This window comes from Lissotriton helveticus, chromosome 1_1, assembly GCF_964261635.1.
Source record: "Lissotriton helveticus chromosome 1_1, aLisHel1.1, whole genome shotgun sequence".
Lineage (NCBI taxonomy): Eukaryota > Metazoa > Chordata > Amphibia > Caudata > Salamandridae > Lissotriton > Lissotriton helveticus.
Genome location: NC_136057.1, coordinates 1,400,990,901 through 1,401,014,134, shown reverse-complemented (window position 1 = coordinate 1,401,014,134; position 23,234 = coordinate 1,400,990,901). Strand labels below are relative to the sequence as shown.

General features: G+C 48.6%; 1 protein-coding gene across 4 annotated transcripts in view; it reads left to right on the top strand.

The window, feature by feature from the left end:
• Nucleotides 1-22,915, top strand: part of ELOF1 (elongation factor 1) — a 32,761-nt gene extending 9,846 nt beyond the window's left edge. For all 4 annotated transcript variants that reach the window (XM_078684682.1, XM_078684694.1, XM_078684688.1 and 1 more), the window contains exons 3-4: nucleotides 21,005-21,075; nucleotides 21,645-22,915. In XM_078684682.1, coding sequence (XP_078540808.1) covers nucleotides 21,005-21,075; nucleotides 21,645-21,709 — 136 coding nt within the window. In that variant the 3' untranslated portion in view covers nucleotides 21,710-22,915. The remainder of the gene's footprint in view (nucleotides 1-21,004; nucleotides 21,076-21,644) is intronic.
• The last annotated feature ends 319 nt before the right edge of the window (nucleotides 22,916-23,234 follow it).

Here is a 23,234-nt window from a genome sequence, read left to right as displayed (position 1 = left end):
CCAGTGCAGGTGAGTCCAGTGCAGGTGAGTGCAGTGGAGTGCAGTGGAGTGCAGTGCAGTGCAGGTGAGTGCAGTGCAGGTGAGTGCAGTGCAGTGCAGTGCAGGTGCAGTGCAGTGCAGGTGAGTGCAGTGCAGGTGCAGTGCAGTGCAGTGCAGGTGAGTGCAGAGCAGGTGAGTGCAGAGCAGTGCAGGTGAGTGCAGAGCAGGTGAGTGCAGAGCAGGTGAGTGCAGTGCAGGTGAGTGCAGTGCAGTGCAGGTGAGTGCAGTATAGGTGAGTGCAGTGCAGGTGAGTGCAGTGGAGTGCAGGTGAGTGCAGTGCAGTGCAGGTGAGTCCAGTGCAGGTGAGTCCAGTGCAGGTGAGTGCAGTGGAGTGCAGTGGAGTGCAGTGCAGTGCAGGTGAGTGCAGTGCAGTGCAGGTGAGTGCAGTGCAGTGCAGTGCAGGTGCAGTGCAGTGCAGGTGAGTGCAGTGCAGGTGCAGTGCAGTGCAGTGCAGGTGAGTGCAGTGCAGGTGAGTGCAGTGCAGGTGAGTGCAGTGCAGGTGAGTGCAGTGCAGGTGAGTGCAGTGCAGGTGAGTGCAGTGCAGGTGAGTGCAGTGCAGGTGAGTGCAGTGCAGGTGAGTGCAGTGCAGTGCAGGTGAGTGCAGTGCAGGCGAGTGTAGTGAGTGCAGTGCAGGTGAGTGCAGTGCAGGTGAGTGCAGTGCAGGTGAGTGCAGTGCAGTGCAGGTGAGTGCAGTGCAGTGCAGGTGAGTGCAGTGCAGTGCAGGTGAGTGCAGTGCAGTGCAGGTGAGTGCAGTGCAGTGCAGGTGAGTGCAGTGCAGGTGAGTGCAGTGCAGTGCAGGTGAGTGCAGTGCAGTGCAGGTGAGTGCAGTGCAGGTGAGTGCAGAGCAGTGCAGGTGAGTGCAGAGCAGTGCAGGTGAGTGCAGAGCAGTGCAGGTGAGTGCAGAGCAGTGCAGGTGAGTGCAGAGCAGTGCAGGTGAGTGCAGAGCAGGTGAGTGCAGAGCAGTGCAGGTGAGTGCAGAGCAGGTGAGTGCAGAGCAGGTGAGTGCAGAGCAGGTGAGTGCAGAGCAGGTGAGTGCAGTGCAGGTGAGTGCAGTGCAGTGCAGGTGAGTGCAGGTGAGTGCAGTGCAGGTGAGTGCAGTTGAGTGCAGTGCAGGTGAGTGCAGGTGAGTGCAGTGCAGTGCTGGTGAGTGCAGTTGAGTGCAGTGCAGGTGAGTGCAGTTGAGGGCAGAGTGGTGTGTATTGACAATATAAATGACAATGCCATTTATTTATGATTTAAAGAAAAAGAAAATGTCATGAGCAATGCCAATAGCTCTACCTTTAATGATGCCGAGACCATTGCATTGTAAATGCTTGTTTTTCCTGGTGTTAAAACTCAGGCACTTTACCGCTGCTGATCAGTGCTAAAGTGCAAGTGCTTCATGTCTAAAAATGTTATAGTATTTGATTTTCCCATGATTGGCATACTTGATTTACTAGTAAGTTCCCAGTACAGTGCACCATGTGTGCCAACTGCCGGCAGCACTGATTGTGTCACTCACATGAGTAGCCCTGCAAACATGTCTCGGGCCTGCCTCTGCAGCGTCTGTGTGTTCAGTTTTGAACTGCCATTTCGACCTGGCAAGTGTACCCACTTGCGAGGCCCAACCCTTCCCTTTTATTACATGTAAGGCACCCCTAAGGAGGGCCCAAGGTAGCCCCATGGGCAGGGGGCAGTGTATTTAAAAGGTAGGGCATGTTCTATTGTGTTTTGTGTCCTTGTAGTGAAATGCTGCGGATTTTGTCTTTCACTACAGTAAGACCTATCTCTCCCATAGGTTAGCATTACCATGTAACATCTTGCAAATGTATCGTCAGTTGGGTGCTGATAGGAAGTTGGAGTTTGGGATCTCTGGACTCCCAGTTTAACAAGCATTGGAAATGCAATAGGTCTCGCATTAGAAAAGTTGGAGCTATTGGTCTTGTAAAGGACAAATATTTTATTTATTTGTTGGTTTTTAAAATAGCTAAATTGATAGCTTTGTCATTTACAATGCCAATAGTTATAACTTTTGCGAATGTGACACCTATAACATTTGGAATGCAACAAGTTTTGTATTTATGTGACTTAGATGGCAGCTCTGGTCATTAGGCCACATCTCTAGAGAGCATGAGTGCGCAGCAGGGGAGAGAAGCACAGCAATGCAATAGGTCTCGCATTAGGCAAGTTTGAGCTATTGGTATTGTAAAGGACACTTTTTTTTATTTATGTGCCTGTTTTGAAAATAGCGAAATTAATAGCTTTGTTATTTACAATGCCAATAGTTTTATCTTTCGCAAATGTGACACCTATTGTAACACAATATGTTTTGTAGCACTGAGTGGTGTGAGGGGGTGTGAGGGTGAGTGGGTGTGTGAGGGGGAGGGTGTGTGAGGGGGAGGGTGTGTGAGTGTGAGGGTGTGTGAGGGTGAGGTTGTGAGGTGAGTGTGTGTGTGTGAGAGAGAGAATGTGCATGTGTGCATGCCTGTGTGTGAGAGAGAGAGTGTGCATGTGTGTGAGAGGAGGAGAGACAGAGAGCAGAGCCTGCATGTGTGAGTATGCGTGTGTGTGTGTGAGTGCGAGAGAGCGTGCATGTGTGCCTGTGTGTGGAGGGCTCAGGCGTGCAACTGCTTATCAACGCGTCCACAGTAGTGGCACACACCTGCTTTAGTTCTTTCTATTCCTGGTGGATGCCATTTCAACAAGTTAACCCCTTCAATTTCAACTGGGTTGGGGCCCTTGAAAAAAACTTTTTTTAATGAATCGGTTGATCCCCAGGTCCATTTTTATTCTTGATGCTGCCGAACAAATAAGGTAGAGCCATCAGGCGTGAGAAATAATTGGCTACCTTGGATGGGTCATCTCAACTATGTTTTGATGGTAGAGTGTCAGGTTTCCATGGCAGTGTAGTAGTTCCATATAGTAAATGTATATGTTATGAATTGGAAGCTGTTGCGCTGAAAACTAAAACCATAAGTTTTTTAAAAAAACTTGTCGCACTTCAGGTCATACATTTGTACAGAAGTCTTTATGAATCGGGCCATTAATGTGTTTCATGTGACGCTGTTAATGGTTTCTGCATGTTAGTGACAGTGGTATTTTTACTGGGGATCATTGTTTAATGTTTTTTTCCATCTGCGATACGTAAACCAGCTGATTGAATCAATTGCTAAATTAAGGGTTTGTTGTACTTTTTTTGCCAAAAAGGAAGGTTGCACTAACATCTGCTCGCCAAGTCTAAGCAGCGCTCTAACAGTCCACGTCATCAACATAAGGTGCTACTAAGCAGTTTTGATGTATGAGAATGTGTAGCATAAAATATATTCACTAACATGGCTTACATCTCCATTCAGATTTCAAAGAGACACATTTACCATAAAGTTCGCAGCCACAAAATGTGTTGATAAAGTATATGTACCTCGACATGATGTGCTGTGTCAGGCTGTGCATATTATGTGTGCCATCTTGTTGTAACAGCTGTCCAAGGGATAGTGTTTTCAACAAGCAAGTAATGCTACATCTGTACTAACAAGGCGCTACCGGTCTGGTTATAAGTGCCCGTTAAATTGTGAACACTAGACAAGCACCTATTTGCACAGGGGTTGTAATTAGAATAGGAAGGATGATTATCGTATCGGGTAATTACCAGGCGCAGTAAAGTTTGCAACCCTGCTAACCATTAAATGTCAGTAGGTCAAACCTGCCCGACTGCATTAGGTAAAGTGATTAAGCTGTCTGAAACCACGAAGAGACAAGAATGTAATTCTGGATTCTCACTTGGGGAAAGTGTGATACTGGGAAAATCGCTTTCACCTTCCGCCTAAATCACCTAATCTGCTGAAACATGGGAGGCTGTGAACCTGACTAAACCGCATACGACCTATATAAACTACTCCTGTATGCTTGATTTAATTCACAGGCAACATACCACGTGCAGCGTTACCCTGCCAAAAAGCATGGTTATGGGGCAGTCACTACCCCTCTGTGTTACTACGTCTCCTGTAGGATATGCAGGTGTGAAGGGGTATTCAGAAGCCATCACCAGGGGTCTGTGGATGAGCCCGTAGGTGTGTGACTCCCTGGCGCCAGGGACGGAGGGGTAGCTTGTTGATCAAACAGCCCCCTCTTTATTGTGCAAATGGTGCTCGACTGAAGGGGACAATAGCCGCCCGGGCAGGTGGGCCAGTCGGAGGAGTGATATCAGAGCCCACTTCCCGTTAGGAGCATTTAATGTGTTCATTAACCCAAGCACTAGACACCTTCAAAGCTCCCCCGCCCCAAAGCCGGGCACCTTTCCCAGGCCGAAGCCGGCCCGCAGGATGGCATTTATAAAAGTGCAGATTTTCACATCAAAAGTGTATTTGTCCACTGGGGGCGCGAGCGGGTTAACAAAATGCAACAGCTGACTACCACACCACTTTAATTTAACGGTGACGCCTGGGGGAGGGTGTGGAAAAGAGTGTCAACATCCTAAAGAATAGCGCTACAGTCTGTTCCAAGGAAGGATAATAACAGGTCGGTTGCGATGCTGGTCTCAAATGATGTTGTTATTGCTCGTTCAGACAGAACGAGACTGCTGCAGCTGGCGGAATAATGCGCGAGAGCGCCGGGGAAGCCTTGAGGAGACAGAGAGCAAAAATAAAGGCGAGACGGGGGCACGCTGCGGGCAGGGAGAGAAGTGCAGCGGAGGACTTGAGGAGAGAGAGAGAGCAAAACAAGCACGGCAGAAACGAGAGTCACGGCCGGCCGTCAATGTGAAAGTACGGCCGGCATAAGCAACAACACAAACAAGTTTAAAAAAAAAAAACTGGGAGGGGGGAGGAAAAACACGAGAGACGGCCTGCGGCCGTCAAAGTGAAAGTACGGCCGGCATTGCTGTGGGGAGGAGAAATGCGGGGGCCTTTGAAGTGAAGCTTCACTTGTGTGTGGGAGGAGTGCGGCTCGGCTGAGCCAGAGCGCACGCTGAGGGAAGCTTGTGGGGCGGAGCTGCTGGGGAACAGATGGCAGATGGCTGGCGATTTGATGCTGTGCACGCGCATTTTAGGTCAATGCGCTTGCGCATTGACCTAAAAGCGCACGGGCACAGCACAAAATCGCCACAGTTAGTTAAACTTTGTTTAAAGCCCTATAGTCTCGCTTCTCTCAATGCGCATGCGCATTGATAGGTCACGAGACCTAAAAATGCATCTTTCAGTGAGGTTGGTTTTTAAATTGCTTGTCTGAAAATGCCACTTTTAGATGTGTACCACACACAGGGTTGGGCTCTTATATTCCGCTGGGCTGAGCCACCTAAAAAATCCAACAAATGCACCAATGCCAAAACTGACTCTCCTTTGAAATCTATAATTAATCCAAGACTACTATATTCAATAAAAGCGGTCACTATTTAAACTTTTTGCAACACCTAACCAACACTTTCAATTTTGATATTTTTTTGTCACACACAAAAAAAATATATAATTGATCAACAACAATATTTTTAGGTTTCGACCTGGCGAGGGGCAAAGCCCCTCCCAGATTGAAAACTATTGTCTACAGTAGGGATGTTCGGACCGCCTCTGTTTCCAATTGGCTAGCTCCATCAATGGAGACTAGCCATTGGGAGACAGAGGCTGTCAATCGCGCTTTCTCTTGAAAACGCGATTCGGGGGCGTTTCTGGTGCTTTTTTTAAGCCCCGCCCCTTTGTCCCGGGCCGCGCTGCGATTGGCTGCCGGCCCGGGACACCCCCGTGACGTCATTCCCGGGCCGCGCTGTGATTGGCTGCCGGCCGGGACACCCCCGTGACGTCAGCCAATCACAGCGCGGCCCGGGACCTGACTTGTTTACACTTTACTTTCAACCATGCTGTGCTGCTGTACAATATAGCTAAAGGACATTGACAAAGGCAATAGCTCCCGTGGAGTAGGCGAGACCTATTGGCTTTGCCAATGCTTGCTAGCACATGCAAGGAGCACGAGTGAAAAAGAACACGGTAGTCGCTTAGCACTTCCAATTGGCCATTCGCGGGTAGTTCCTTGGCTGCAGTCGTAAATAAAAGTAAAGCGGAAATAGAAACGTATCAGCAACTCTGTGTATGTTATGATGTATCTTGGGCTAATCAACCAATAGATTATCCAGCATGGCACTTACCTCTCAACGTGATCTTAAATATCCGATCTGTCACTTCAGCTTCTCTTCAGACTTTCAGATAACTATAATTTGAGGCGGCGTGGGACGGTAACCAGGAAGTTGATTGGCAACATACGAGGCGGAATTAGGAAGCGCTCAGCTGATCGCCTTGCAATTGGGTTAACAAACACCGTGTCCCGCCCCAAAAATGTCAATACATCCACCCACTTCTGTTCCGGAAGAAGTTTGATGCTCCGGAAGTCATGGCTCATCCGCTGGACAACCGGCCTGAGTTACTATGTTATGAATCGCAAATATAGCCGCTGCTTGCTGTGGCTCGTAGGAGTGCGGATAGAGGCCGGTGGAGATCACAATTGCGCACGAAACTGCAGCTGTGCCCCTTGGTTCGGCCCCCCACTCCCCAGGGGGAGGGGGACAGTGGCTGGACCGGGGGTCTCAGTGGAGGCCGCCCCCGGGAGGCAGAGCCCGGGCACCAATGATTGGCGGGAGATAAGGGGTGCAAAGGCAGGGAAAAAGAGAGAGCAGGCCCACCAAGCATTAGGCCTGGGTCAGCTCAGCCATAAATTTAAGATAGGAATGTGGTAGGGATGATACGGGCTATTTAAGGATGGACACCGGGCACAAAGCCCTCTTTCTCCTGGGAATTTGGCAGGAGAAGAGGTGCGGCGTCGACAAAGTGCGAGGTGAGGTGGGGGAGGGGTGGGCTGGGGGGTGATGCAGCATGGTGGGCATAGGAGAGAATGGGTGGTTGAAGGGCACGGGGCAGCAGGGGCGGAGAGTGGCTCGGGGCTTGGAGTGCGGTGGAGAGGGGAAAGATGGTGCAATGCAAGGAAAGGCTAAGAGTGGGTGGGATAGCGAGTATTTATGGCGGAAGGTAGGGCACAGCGGTTAGACTGCCCGCAAATTAGCTGACCATTGACGGCGCATGGGGGCGGCAGAGGATGGGGGGGGAACACCAGCAGGGGTTATGGGTTTGCTGACTTTACTGGCTCGGGTCGGAGGGGGCAGGCTTGGGCTATTATGGGGATTGGTTTCTGGGCGGCTAAAGACAAAGTTCCTGGCGGCTGGAATACGGTGCTGTCTGAGGGGCTCTGGCCGCGCGCGGGCAAGGGCATCGCAGAGTTTCCAAGTAATGGTGACAAAGGCATCGCGCATAGAGAAGATCGAATAGGCGTCTTGCGGGACAGTGGCGTGCGTCGGAATGGGGCAGGGTTGCCATGGTGCGCAGGCAACAAAAAGGACAGCAGAAGGGGTGAGGCCGAGCACATGTGGGTAGGTGTGAAGTCGGGGATAGGCGAGTCCTCGGGACTTGTGCCAGGGAGGAGCGCTCGTGAAAGGGTGCCTGCATGTAAAGTGTAGGGGCGCAGGGGCGGGTCGTGGGTGCGTGGTGGGGGTCGGGAGCAGGAGGTGGCTTGGCCGGACAGTGGGCAAGGGTGTTCGGTGGGGGGTGAGGGGCAGGCGAGGGCTTGTGGGCGGAACTGCCGACACGGGGTGAGGTCGCGGGGTGCCGCGCAGACAGTGGCCTCAACAATAAGAAAATAATTTTGACTACCTCATGTATTTTGTTTGATCACAAATGTCACTATTACCTTATGTAACGTAACGTATGCTTTTGTAATGTTTCTCATTATGTTTCATTTCTGTTTCTTTTGTGAAGCGCTCTGACACCTTCGGGTAAAGTCCGCGCTATAGAAAAATGCATAAATAAATTAAATAAATAAATAAGGGGAAGGAAATAATTAACGGCGCGGAGGGTTGGTGGTCAGGGGGGGTCAGGATTAGGGGTGTGCTCTGCCACGGGGCGGGTGCTTACGGTTGCGCCCGGGGCGGGGGCTTAAGGACAAGAAGGGGGTGTATGGAGATGCAGGCCAGGTGGGGGAAATGTAAATGCCGGTGGGGTATGCGAGACACGGAGGGTGTCAGGTTTGCAGAAGGTGTGATGAGAAGTACGCAGTCGTGGGGGGGGGGGGCAGCTCTCGAAGCAGTGGGGGCTCCGTTTCGAAGGGAGGTCTCGGGGGGGGGGGGGGGAGACAAAAGGTGGATGGGCGCAGGGCGGGCGGCGGCAGGGACGGGACTGCGGGGGTCAAATGAAAGATATGCTGGAGGGCTGATTGGAATGACGGAGCGGTGGGCGAAAGTCAGGGGTGGGGGGGAAGGCTCTACGGCTAGACGGCAAGTGCAGTCTCAAGGGATGGGTATGCAAGCGCTGCTGAAGGGATGGGTATGCAAGCACTGCTGGCAGAGGGCTTAGTTGCGGCTACACGGAGAGGTAGCTCATTCGAGTAAGAGGGCGACGTCGCCTCTCAAACATAATAATAGGAAGGTAGAGAAGGAAGGTGCGGAGTGATTATGGGATGAGCAGGAACGTGCAGTCAAGGATAGCGGAAAAAGCGCCAACGAGATAGCCATGGAGGAGGCATAAGGGGGTCGGATTACAGGGTAAAGGAGGGAGGCATGGGGTGGATGGGAGGGGGCCGACCAGGAGAAGGAACGCGGGGAATAGGGTTATGGGCGAGGGTTAGGGAGGCACAGTTTAGTGCCATTCGGAGAATAGTCCTCCGATGCAAAGGGAACAGAAATAAGAAGGATTTGTACATGCGTAACATGAGCATATAGTTTGGATGGCACTTGTGGTGAATAAGCACTAAAGGTATACTGCAAGAAGTAGGCATAGAGTGTGTCGGATGGAACTTGCGGCCATTAGGCGGCTCCTGGCAGAGGTACAAGAACAAGTTTCACTTTTGCCAGGAAGGGGGGACAATAAATTGAACGATGGATGCTTAGAATGTCAGGCGCTGTCCCGGTGAAATTCACGGGGGTTTGGGCTGGGGGGAAGGGGGTGGCAGGGCGTAAATAACGGAACAGGGGGGATGGGAGACGGTAAGGGCGCCAAAGGTAGGGGGCGTAGTGGGGCTGCCACTGGGGCACCAACGCAGGCAGCCAGGGAAGACACAGCGTAGGGGGTAGTGACAGGAGGGAGGGAATGGAGAAAGGAATTTGTAAGATGAGGAGAAGGGGTACTAAGGGCTGGCGAATTAGGGAGGCAGGGGCGGAGCCTGCCCCACCAGGCATGGCGGGGAGTGGCAGATAAGGGAGGCGGGGGGCGAAAGGTGGAAATTGCCCATCCCCCTCCCCCGGTAGTAAAATAAGAAGGCATAAGTCAGCGCAACAGGGAGATACGTATGGCTACAGAACAAGTGGGGAGTAGGAGGTTCAGGTGTGAATGGTTAGGGACAGACCTCGGCCTCTCAGTAGAGACACGATCCCACTTCTGGCATCTGCGGGGCGAGCGCAATAGACGAAAGTTGAACTCGGAAGCATTGTTGCCATGAAGAGGGTGTGAGGGCATTGAGGACAATGGCACGAGCAATATGCCCAGGGGGCGGGAAAGAGGGGGTAGAGAGAGGATAGGCAAGCATGGCACACCGCTGGCGGCCTCAACGCTTCATTGCTCCGTTAGGGTCCTGTGCCGCACACAAGTGAGGAATGGGCTGGAGCAGGCGGCTGTCAACACGTGGGGTACAGGCCGGGGCTCTGGGCGTCCACGGAATAAAGAAGGGATAAGGTGTGAAAGACGGAGGACGGTGGGAATGGGGGCCTCGGAAAGGGGATGGGTCCAGGCAGAGTTCCGGAGTGTCTAGCTTATTTTGCAGTAATATACTTCTATTGGTACTTTGTTTTCTCTTGTAACGTGCACACTTGTCACTTTTTCATCATGGCACCTTTGCTATCTCGTGTATTTGTTTTGTCGCTTTTGCCTCGGGTAGCTTAGCGCCTGCTTTTGTAGTTTGTTCGCGGTAGTGTTCTCCTCATGTAACAGTTCTGTTCCTTGTGTGGGGCGCTCTGGCGCCTTCGGGTGGAGTCCGCGCTATATAGAAGCGGTAAATAACTAAATGGATATAGGTTGAGGCCCAAGGAGGGCTCAGGAAAGGACGTCGGGCAAGACGTATAAGAGCTGCTAGGGTGTCTAGAGCAACACAAAGAGGGGCAGTAGGGGTGAGGGTGGATCCGAGAGTGGAGCTGCCGACGGGGTGCCGAGGCTACGGTGCCCAGGAGCAGTGGTTGGGGGGGGGGGGGATGGGTGTCGGCACGGGCCCTTCATCCTTCCTTTGCAGATTGTGTTGGTGGTTCAGTGCTGCGGGCGCTGGAGGGGGGGGGGGTTAATGCGGGGTCAGGCGCTGTCGCAATGCCTTCTTTGGGCCACTGTCAGGGTGAATTGATGCATATTTATTTTAAGTGTCCGTGAGGTTTCAACAGCGTCAGAGGGGAGGAGGGTGATCAGAGGATGGGTAGGGGCGAAGTCGTTGATAGGGGCGTACACGTGACGGCTTGGACGCGCCAACATGAGCTTGAGAAGGGGGAGGGGGGGCCGGATTCGAGTTGTGGGTGAACAGGTCGAGGGTTTGCGGATGCGGGGATGGCGAGGCGCGGGAGCACAGGGGTGGCCGGTAATGATGGGGGGGGTTCCCCTGGGTGATCCAGGCTGGGGGGCTGGAAGAGATGGGCGACTGCTGCGTAGCATGTCTAGCACTAGGGCGGCCTGGCCGATGAGAGGGTCAACAAGGGGGATTCCACGGGGGTCAGCAGGGGGGATTCCACGGACGCCCAGCGCATGGCGAGGGTTGGCCGGTTAGAGGTTGCACGTTACTCGACTAGATGTGCGGCAATTATTTTATTTGTTTGTGCGTGATGGTGTGGCGCGGGCTTTGCCCGGGGGCGGCGCCAAGAATAAATAAATGAGGAGAGTATTGCAGGTGTGCAAATGATGGGGGTACAGCGCTGGGTTGGGCGGGGGTGACAATTGTGGGCGGATGCGGGAGGGGGCAAGGGGTACAGTACTGGCGGGACAGGTTGCAAGAGGCAAGAGTGAAGGGGATTGTCTTCGGGGGGGGCAAAGGGTAGCAAAGGAATTCTGGGGGGGAGGGGGTGAAATGGCGCGGTGAGGGAGGGCCACGGTGGGGCGCGTCCTCATGGTGGGGCGAGCCACACAGTAGAGACACTACAATTGCTTCCAAAGATACTGTCTGTCATCGCGATTACTCGGTAATTCTCGGCAGGTTAATATCAGCCGAGCAAGGGCTGTAATTTTAAGTAAGAGGCAGAGTGGAGCCTCGGGCCTCTTAGAAGGGTTGAAAGAACAGAGTATCGTTAATGCACAGATGGTAATTTACAAATTCTTTTTGAAGGTAAAATGGGAGGTGAAACAGAAACCAAATCAGGAGCAACAATAACATTTTCAGAAGATGAATGGGAGACCACATCTCTTTGTGAGATAGGAGAGGTGGATGTGACAACACTATTATGCAGATTAGATGATACAACATTTGAAGAAGAACCTAAAATCAAACAAAATATAATCATCCAAATTCTGAGTAATAGCAGTTTTTAGGTTTCGCCTATTATCATTCGCTTGCGAATGTAATAGGCGAAAATTCAAGGGCTCGGTCGACTAGTGAAACCACTGTGGTTTCTTCACAGTGCATGTGAGGTCACGTGGCCACAAAAGCGGGTCACGTGACCACACAAGCACGCGCATCTCCCTAATCCGCAAACAGCATTCATTCAAAAACACAGAAACCCCCGCCCCCATCCGGCTTCCCTCCGTGCATCTGCCTGCCACACTTCTCCTCCCCTCGCATGCATTCCCGCCCCCCCCACCAGGCTCTCCCGCCCCCATCCGGCTTCCCTCCGGCCATTTGCCTTAATGTAGTGCTTAATTTGTAAAAGTATAACTGCTGTGTCCCAAAGTTTTGTTCTGACGCTCTCGGATTACCAAATAAACAGTGTTCATTCCACTTCTTGGCCATTTAATCGACCTCCCAACTCTCCATGCCTCCTCCTTTAATTGTTTTCCCGCCGCTACCTCTCCCTTTTGTCACTGTTTTTCCTTAATTACCGTCCTCTGCCCCCCTTTTGTGTTTCACTTTCTTTTGCACTGGGTCAAAGTTTGTAGAGGAAATTTTATGATTTGCCGTCTACAAAAATGAGTCCCCGTGGGTCCAGCTGTACAAAGATATTACCCTACTTTATCCAGACAAGTCAACACATTCTCTAAATGTTTCACAAGGCATGATCATGATATTAAACTCCACTGCACTGACTCGGTCTCTGTGAGGGTTGACTTACTAACTTGCAGCAGGACTCACTCCCTTCCGTGGCAATTTAATCAGTGCGGCCAAGGGTCAAATTTAGGGCAGCTGCTGAGACAGCTGAGACTTGAAGCAGGGGCCGCCGGAGGTGTGAGAAGACAGCACTGCCTGCTGCGAGCCTTGATCATGGTAATTTATTTGAATTTGCCGCCAAGAAGCCCAGCGCCTCAGCCTCCTGCCTCCCACAAGTGAACTCTGGCAGCAGCACGTGACGTCAGGTCCCTGCCAAGCCTAAATCAGTGTTGAACTTGTTACACACCCTGACTGGCTGCGTCATGTCTAAGTAGCAGCCATTGGGCACTAACTCGACCTGACGTCATCAGAGAACCGCACCACAAATCATCCCCGAGCTGTGATAAATTGTTGAGGCATTACATTAGGCTGCAGAGCGAGTGCTCGAAGCCTGCCAGAGCAGCACCAACGGGGTGCGCCGCTGCCAGCTGCCCAGTAAGAGTCCACATTTTAATTTTGCAGAAGAGCGCTTAATAAAACAATATGTCTTTGTAATACTTGGCATGACTGCATCACGGACTCACAGACCGAAAACAAAACCGGCCCCCTATCAGAACAAGCACTGGCGTTGCCAATAGGTTTCGCATTTGGAAAGTTGGAGCTATTGGTTTTGTAAATGACATTTTATATTTATATATCGTTATTGGCATTGTCAATAACAATATATAAATATAAAATGTCATTTACAAAACCAATAGCTCCAACTTTCCAAATGCGAAACCTATTGGCAACGCCAGTGCTTGTTATCCTTCCCACCAACAGAAAGGGAAACGCAACAGTGGATACAAACAAAAAAAGTAATACTCAACACAAAAAACATGAATACAGTACATTAATAGGTCCGTTATTTTACAATGTCCAGAGCACAACCTTAAAGGGGAATGCATTTGAATACCCTTATAAAACAAATTTAGTTCAGCCGCTCACTAATTTTATGGACAATGAGCCTCTGCCTACACCTGACTTGTTTCACCAGGTTCCTAACTCTTACTACACCAATTGTTCATTCCCTGGAAGTCAAAGTCACTCTATTTAAAACAATTTTCAATGGCGACAGTAGGCCCACAAAAATGGTCCACGCATTTTTTACCCCCTACATTATCCTTTGTAGGGTTCTCAGGACGTAGAACTGATATCCACTCTACCAAATAATAAACACAAAATTACACACTACTATTTAAAACACGCTAAGGTGGGTCAACAATGACTCCCAAGATCTGTATACATTACCGTGATGACCACAGATGACTTGAAGCATGGGTAATAATGCACTGTTTGGATTCTTAAACCTGAAAGACATACGTCCATACACCATTGTTAGACTACCTCTTCAACTCAAAAGGATCCCTCCAAGCTCAAACAATTCCACAAAATCCACCACTGTTAAGGTTCAATACTCACTGAAAAAAGGACAGAGCTCATCTAGTAATATCAAGATTTCTTGTTGCAGATTTCTCAATTGGTGCAATTGTCCAGTCTAAAGTCATTGAGAGAACACATGTTGTAATAGGTCAACTTTGTTGACCAATTGTATATGTTTTTCTATGTGTGACAAAAAATAACATAAAAACTAAAGTGTTGGTTAGATGTTGCAAAAAGTTTAAATAGCGACCGCTTTTGTTGTATATAGCCGTCTTGGATTAATTGTAGATTACAAAGGAGAGTCAGTTTTGGCATTGGTGTGTTTGAACTTTTAGAAAGTGGGTATTTTCTTACTTTACCCAGCAGGGGTTATCTTAGGTGTGCAACTCAATTACCCTAACTAGTGTAGGTTCTGCCTGGCTTAGGTGCACACCCTAACCAACCAGAATCGCCATTTCTAATATTTAGTCTGAGGACTAGATAATCAGACCAATATACAATAAAAGCATACCCAAAATTTAAAAGGTGCTAAAGTGCAGTGTGGTTAACATAAGATAACGTCCCCTCTATCCTCCACAAGTTAAAACAATGATGATATAAACATCATACTCAATTCTCCCTGCATAGTAACCATATTTCTTTCTAATGACTATGGAGTATCTTAAAGAAATAACTACATAAGCAAGGCTCCATAATCAAAGTTTTTGCATTAATTACAAAGCTGGATTATGTTTGATATTGGCTTCCTGCAAAATTCCGAGTAGGAAACGCCTCGGGGGTTAACCGTAAAGAGACCGAAAGAGCGTACAATGCCCTGTACTTTGCATGGAAACATTATCACAGGGACAATTTGTCAGCGACTGCAACCAGAATCTTTGCTGAGCTCGTAGGTAAGAATGTTACATAAATAAAACTCAGGGCTGAAAAATAGCTTTCACTTTACACGCCTGCAATTCCCTAAGACTTAGTTGAGCTCGCCAGTTAAATGAAAATGCTTTTTCTGATGGATACATCTGCCTGTTGATTCCTCGTCTTTTGAAATTACCCCATTCCACAGAAACTTTTTTCATAGCTCTGCCCCGTTGAGGACGTCACGATGGCATGGCTCCGCTTGCGACTTCACCTGACTGTCATCGGAGCCATAAGACCTCGTCCGCATGCGGACGTCTGTTCCCCTTCTTTTTGGTGCCGTCTACACATAACGCTTTTTCTTGGACTCCATTTCTTTGTAGTATACTTTGTTACAGTTGCCTCGTTCCTGTTTCTGCACGATGGCTACTCAGAAGAAGCCTGGTTTTAAACCCTGTTTGGAATGTGGGGGCCATATGTCAGTCACAGACCCCCACAAAGATTGCCTTTGGTCCCTGACCACTGTTTCAAGGGATGCTTGATGTGTTGTATGAACCCGGAGGCTCTTAAAGAATGGGAGGCAAAGTTTATTATGGACAGAGGTTGGAAGAGGACCAAGTCAAGGTCACCGACTCCACACACCTCGAGGTCCCAAAAACATAAGCTGCGTCATGGGTCCAAGCGTCCCTCTTTGAAGGACAAGTCATCGAATCAGTGTCCCCGGTCCAGCTGCGTCATAGGAAGGATAATGTCTCGGCTTCTTCACCGCAGGTGACTCCGGTGCAGTCACCGAAGGACTCTCTGGCACTCAGGGAAGCATCTCCTGCACCTCCAGCTTCTCTGATTCCCCGTTCCAGTGTCTCCGCCGCCGCAGCCAGAACCCGCCCCTCGGCCTATTCCAGACCAGGCTGTTCCGTACCCGCCTTTCCCGGCTCCAGGTGAGGATCCTTCACATTTTCTACATGTGATTTATGGCATGTTTGCTAGGGCGGTGAACCCATCCGGTTCTTATAATTTGGGTGTTCCCCAACATTATGCCCTCGTGTCTTTCATGCCGATGGCTCCATCTGGGGCTCTGCCGAGGTTCTTGACTGAATCCATCCCAGGAGTGAAGGATGGACTACTCTCTTCAGGTGAGGAATCCGTGTTAGCCATGCTGCTGGATCTTCCCTTCAATGGCTCCAGTCTCTTAGGGACAAAAGCAAACTCCGCTCTGCAATGTTTTAAGGATGGCAGGGATACCGCTAGATTCATAAGCTTGCACTCCAGACTAGGCGTGTTGGGAAGGCGGCTCCGTTTCGATGCCGCAACAAAACCCTTTGTAGAAATCCTACAGAGGGAAGGGAAGAGGTCTAGGGGGAGTCTCGCAGGAAGAGGGCCAACAGGTCTCTTCCTCCTCATCCTGCCCCCACCCTGGTTCTGCAGGGATGCAGCTCTAGTCCCCCCCCCCCCCCACCCATCTTGGAGCATGTTGGACCAGTAGGAGGTCGGGTGTCCCATTTTCTACATAATTGGATCTGTTGCATCAGATCTTTGGGTTTTAATTCTTGTAGAAAATGGGTACACCCTTCCTTTCCAGGAGTTTCACCCTCCTTTCCCTCTTTGACAGGCTGGTTTTCGGAGGACCATCTGTTGCTCCTACGGAGATAGGGGGGCGCCTGTGCTCGGGTGAATCTGCTCTCACTTTGGCCTTTCCTACCTCCGCCGCGCTCTCCCTCCCGAGTGTCACTTTTGTTATGTTAATATACACTTATATAGCGCATTATCATCCTGAGGTATCTTAAGCGCTATCAGCGGACATACACAACCCACGAAAGATGTAGAGCCGCCAAATCAGAGGGGCTTCCAGGAAAAGCACAGTCTTCAGAGTTTTCCTAAAAGGGAGTAATTAGTTTCCTTCCGAAGTTTCACTGGAAGGCGGTTCCAAGCCTGAGGGATGGTACTAGAGAAGGCTCTACTGCCCATGGACGCAAGGTTAAACCGGGGGCAGACCAAGTTGCATGCATCGGCTGACCGGAGGGCCCTACTCGGCGTGTAACTGATCAATCGGTCCTTGATATAGCTAGGGGCCGAGCCATAAATGGCCTTGTGTGTAATACAAAGGCTTTTGAATTTAATTCTCTGGGCAATTGGGAGCCAGTGTAAATCCTGAAGTAAAGGTGTGGCCCGGGTTCGTCTAGGTTTTTTAAAAATCAATCTGGCAGCATCGTTCAACACCACTTGTAACCTGGCGAACAGGTTTTTTGGTAGGCCATAGTATAAAGAGTTGCCATAATCGAGGCGTGCCAGAATCAGGGCAGAGATCGCCAGTCTGAGAGTGGAAAAAGACAACAGTGAGGATAATTTCCGAAGTTGGCGCAGCAGATTGACACAAGTACCCACCACCGCCGATACCTGCTGTGTCATGGATAGCCGGGCATCAATTTTGATGCCCAGACTTTTTATTGCCCCTGCGGCTACTGGGAAAGGCCCGACTTCCGCTGGCCAGAACAACTCACACGACGGATTAGAGGCTGTGGTGACCGCTAGGACTTCAGTTTTGTCAGGGTTTATTTTTAGTGAATTATCCAACATCCAGTTTATGAACTCTCGAGTGAGCCATTGGTGAATGGTCAATCTGGATCAGGATTTGAGTGCCGTCGGCATAATTATGAACCCTGCAGTCCATCCGGTTCAGTGCTGCTATCAGGGGCTGCAAGTGGATGTTAAAGAGCAGAGGTCATAAAGCTGAACCCTGGGGCACTCCACAAATCGGCTTGGCTGGATTAGACACTAGATCAGCTAGTTGGACTCGCTGGGAGCGGTCTTTAAGAAAGGAGGTCAACCGAGCCCTGGATCCCTTGCTCCGCGAGAGTAGGCGGCTATGATTTAAGGTGTCAAACGCCGCGGATAAGTCAAATAGGACCAAAGCACACATCGTTTTCTTGTCAGCCCTGGGTCGCAGATCATCCAGCCCGGAAAGCATAACCAATTCCGTGCTGTGATGAGCTCTGAACCCAGCCTGATTGGGCTCAAGGAGATAATTGCCTTCCAGGTAATAGGTGAGAGAATGTAAAACATGCTGTTCTAAAACTTTTGCCAGGAAAGGCAGCTGAGAGATTGCCCTAAAGTTCTTAAAATTTTTCGGTTCAGCACCCGGTTGCTTCAGAAGCGGAACCACCTGTGCTTCCTTGAAGTTAAAGGGGACAAGTCCCGTCTCCAAGGACCGGTTCAGAAGGGCAAGCACTTTATCCTCCATACCCAACCATCCAAGCTTAACATTTTTGGAGGGCAGGGGTCCGCTGGAGAGCCTGATTTCACCCGGCCCACTTAGGAGACCAAGGACTCCTTGGTAAGGAGGGGCACACTAGTCAGGAGATTCGTAAGCGGCCTGGGGGGAATGGAGGGAGGCTCAATAGAACAGAGAAGGGTAGGAGTATGACTAATTTCTATCATCAAATCCTTTATCTTATCCAAGGAAAAGGTTTGAAAAACATTAGTCCTTTTGGCTAAAAGTCGGGTTAGGCACCCTAACTGTCCTCAAATCTTTTAGGACTTTAAACAATTCTTTCTGCGGGTTAGTAGCCTCAGTGATTGTCGCCTCATAGAATTCGGCCTTCCTCAAGCGGATGGCATTTTTGTATGTAGCGAACTTCAGCGCATATGCCACAAAAGCACTAGGATTGTGAGACTTACGCCAAGCTCTCTCGCATTGGCGGAGGGCTTTTTTTTTGTTCCCTAAGAGCATTATTAAACCATAGTGTCCCCTTGCTCTTGTCTACTAGTCTGATTTTATGGGCCAGTGCTACAACCTCGATGGCATCCTTAAGTGTAGACAGCAGGGCAACGCTTTCCATGTCCAAATCGGCCTTCGTGGGTGGAGAGTTGACAGTGTCGTAGAATAGCTATCAGGTCAGATGCTATGACCTGCCTCCAGCTCCGCAAAGTTTTCCATTCTGGTTTAACTTTAGCTCTTCTTGTAGAGAGAGGGTATTGGCCTTCAATCCAGATAATGATCTGACCAAGAACATGGGGATGCCACTAAGGGACCTATAAGTGGGCAGGTTGACCAAACCAAATCCAAAGTGTGGCCCCTCTCATGTGTAGGTCCACCCACCAGCTGACTAAGTCCTGTTCTGCTAGAGCGCTTCCTGCCAGGGCACATCTCCCGGGCCGCTGCCTCACCCCCCTCCCAACTCCCCTCGTATGTATATCTACCCCACATGAGTCGGTGCAAGGTACCTCTGCCTGCCTGTATAAAATGTGTCCATATGACGCCTGCTTAAAATGGGCCTGCGGTGCATATGTAACACGGGCGCCTGCCCTGCGAGGGTCAGGTGTGTGCACTTGCCGTCCGGGTAAATTGCATTTCTAACCTACCCTCGTGGATTACACACCTGTTCTGCTTGTTTGGTACGCACACACCGGCCATGCTTGTGTGAAATGTACCTCAATCCAGTATGTGTGAAGTGCACCTCTTCCCTGCCTCTGTGATGTGCACCTCTTCCCTGCCTCTGTGATGTGCACCTCTTTCCTGCCTCTGCGATGTGCACCTCTTTCCTGCCTCTGCGATGTGCACCTCTTTCCTGCCTCTGCGATGTGCACCTCTTTCCTGCCTCTGCGATGTGCACCTCTTTCCTGCCTCTGCGATGTGCACCTCTTTCCTGCCTCTGCGATGTGCACCTCTTTCCTGCCTCTGCGATGTGCACCTCTTTCCTGCCTCTGCGATGTGCACCTCTTTCCTGCCTCTGTGAAGTTCACCTTTTCCCTGTTTGACGTGCATCTCTGCCCTGTCTGTGTAAAGTGTCCCTCTGCCCTGTGTATATGGAATGTATCTGTGTGAAATGCACCTCTGCCCTGTCTGTGAAGTGCATCTTTACCCTGCCTGTGTGAAGTGCGCCTCTGCACTGCCTGTGTGAAGTGCGCCTCTGCACTGCCTGTGTGAAGTGCGCCTCTGCACTGCCTGTGTGAAGTGCGCCTCTGCACTGCCTGTGTGAAGGGCGCCTCTGCACTGCCTGTGTGAAGGGCGCCTCTGCACTGTCTGTATGAAGTGCGCCTCTGCACTGTCTGTATGAAGTGCGCCTCTGCACTGTCTGTGTGAAGTTCAATTCTGCCGTGCGCCCTTGCACTGCGAAGTTGGAGAGATCACCTCGGGATGTCCGTTCATTGCGATTTCTCTTGGTTTTGATTCAGGCGACCCCTGCTGTACATCGTCTTGAAAGTATAGAGGTGTAAAACAACCACAAATAGCTGCCAATTTTTAAATTTGCTTAGTGGGACATTGCTGCGCCTACAGAGAGCTGTGTGTGGCTCTGTGTGTGTGCAAATGCAATAGGTCTTGCATTTGCGAGAGAATAAGCTATTGGCATTGTAAATAATGCCATTTATCTGTTTTCAAAACCAACACATAAATAAAAAGTTTGTCATTACAATGCCAATAGGTCTAACTTTTGCAAAGGAGAGACCGTTGCATTGTAAATGCTTGTTCTTTTATAATTGCTGCCGTGGTAATATTGAATGCTACTTACAGTTACAATTAAAATCCACATAACATTTATGTGGAGTGTATGTTTACTTGACTTTCATCTTCCGACTGGTCTTGGAGCATTTGTATTATCACAAAAGACGCTGCTCTCGATGTAATTGTCATAATTTTATTAACTATTAGGCAGCCTTTTAAAAAAAAAAAAAAAAAAAAAATCGCAATGTTTTCCTCAAATATCAAACTGCTTTGTTCTATGCTTACTAATCAGATTGACTTCGGATAGTTGAATTTTTTTAAAGTTTCCATTTTCTTTACGCTGTGCTCTATCGTACATTGAAGAATCCATATGCTCTTAGCCACATGTTCATTCACGTTTGTGGTTCTTTTTGGGCTCCAACTGAGCATGTCAAACCTACTTGGCCAGTCCTGTTTCTTCATCAATGCGATGTGCCTTTTCCATTGTCTTAAAGTCTACCTTTATAAAGCTTTTAAATATTCCTTTGCATGTGTGGAGATCCGAGCTCTGCTTGGAAGCATCAAGTAACTCGCTGCCTTCTTCAGGTCAACTTAAGATCTGCTTTTGTAATCTCTTTAATCGTAGATTTAAAAATCTCCCTTTACTTTAAATGTATCTCTCTCCACTTTGCTACCTCTGTAATGGCATTGAAGAAATATTGGCTGCTTTGATACAGAGCTTTTCAAATGCCTACTGATGATGCTTGTTCAGAATGACTCCCTAGCCTGTAATTGGCTCACCATGCATCCTGATAGATGATGTATATTTTTTCTGGTCAGTTGAGCGTTCAGATATATATATATATATATATATATATATATATATATATATATATATATATATATATATATATATATATATATATATATATATTTTACATTATTAGAAAGCATGGATTCTCTTCGAAAAACAACTTCACCATAGTCCATGTTCTTAATGGGACAACTGCAGCAATAACCTATCCGTCTTTCATTTCCTCTTACCCATTTTTTTCTTTCTTTCAGGGATCGAGCTCGAAATACAGGGGTGATTTCCTGTACTGTGTGTCTAGAAGAATTTCAAACTCCCATAACCTGTATCCTTTGTCAGGGTTGATGGAGGTGGGGGTCACCTCAGCTAAGTGTGGTTAGTATGTTGGAATTATATATTGTGTTGTGTGTTTTCTTAGTTCTGTACTTTGGTGCATTTGACTCATAAAATATATTTAGGGAGAAGAAAGAGACCCCAATGGTTTAGTGTTGAAAAGCATGAACTTTCTTCTTCCCAACCTAAAATTACAGGGACCTCGGTGCTGGCATAGCTGAGGGGGCTAGGGTCCAGGACAGTCAGTAGGGAGAGCTGTGCAAGTATTTGGGCTGGAACAGGAGGTACTATTATACATCTGGAATGATGTGCAATATAGCTGACATGTTCTGTGTTGGCATAGGCAGTTACTTGTCTAAGATTGAAAGAACTTCGAGTGGAATAGGGCCCTGCCGGGCTATATTGATGTACTAGTCGTATTTGCGTTGAATGCTCCTTTTACAAATGTCCTTTCCTCCTCTCTTCCTTCTGTCTATTTAACTGCAGCTCCTATTTCGGACACTGCCTTTGAGTTGCCGCCTCCAGTGATCACTTTTACTTTCCTTGACATAAGACTGTCAGATCTCTCGGAAGCAGTGGATGTATACAGCGATTGGATAGATGCATGTGAAGCAGCCAATCAGTAGCATTGGTGCGACGGCTCCCTGCAGATTTTGAGCTCTTTCCCCAAACTGTTGGCATCTCTTTACTGATTGTCAACAAGCCAATGACAAGTTTGAATGCTGCAACTCTTCATGTTTGTTGAGTTGACTTTTATCTGGGAGTTTGATGAACATCCTTGTACTCCTTGGTAGTTTTGTCAATAGCAGGGTACGAACAGAGTTCTAGCTGATGAGAGCAGTCGCATTAAAAACATTCCACTAGTGCTGAAAGACACAATTTTCACTAAGTAGTTGATTGTGTTCAGAAATTGTAAATATAAAGTGTATTCTGTATTAGGTCAGCAGTAACACATACTAACAAAGGATTACTGTCCAGCAGAATTTTAGATGTCTGTCCTGTCAATTACAGACCCACAACCCTTTGCCGGTCCCTGTTCTCTCTCACCCACCAACAAAGCATTCAGTTAATTTCTCTTGAGCCACCCACCCCCAACAATTTCTGGATATGGAATTTTCTTGCCTCATTTGTAACTGTTTAACATGGCTTGTTCTTGTGTGTTAACTACACTAGTGTGGTAGGTTGTGATAAAGCAGTATAACATCTTGTTTACCAGTCTACTAAAACCCCCAAACCTCTTCTGTAGGTGACCGCTTCACGACAGTACATCTGTGAAAGGGATGTTTGTTGGCCACTTACAGTGGGGAGTTGAGGGGTGTCCATTCTCTCCCTCTCCAAGTATGCCCCGGTAGGTTCAGCCCTATCACGGTTTCTGCCTGCGAGCAACCATCTGATGCAAATATTATTTGTTTAATGTCATGTACATTTTTTCCAGAATTTCCCCATGTAGGGAGGACTCTGTACTCCAAATATATGAATACAATTCCAAAACTATTGCTGGAACATCAAAACCCCCTTGCATTAACATGGCACTGACTGCAGTTTTTTTTATTTTTCATTTTTAATTCATTTAAACTCAAACTGATTTGATCCTTCATGGGTGGGGACAAATATTAATAATTATGCTATTGTTGGATACTTTTCCTCTGTTACGGTCTTAAACCAGAATATGATTTGATTGAGGTGTATGGTATTTTAAAATACCACTGTGGTGGAAAACAAGAGGCTACAACTGTATTATGTTCAGGTTTTCTTCCAAGTTGGAAGAGGCTGTTTAGTTTGGGTTGACGTAAAGTTTGTGTGAACTGTTCATTAAACAACAGTAACATGTAGTTTTGTTTATCTCTGTATCAAATTTTTTCCTTCCTAAAGCCCTGAATGGTCTCCGCTTTAGTACCTGCAGTCGATGTTTGCTTGCAGGAGTATAATTTATTCCTCACTTGTTTTTGCTTGAACTTCGTGTGAACCACTGGTTCAATGAGTGAAACCTTGTGTGATGGGTTATGCCAGGCACAGTAGGAACAAGGTAAAGTGCATGACAGCACCCTTAAGGAAGAAATAACCACAAGTTACATTGACTTGTAATTGAATAACGCAGTGTGAAAAATTGGGTTAAAGGTTTGGTGTGGGGTGGACTCTTCTCAAGCAACA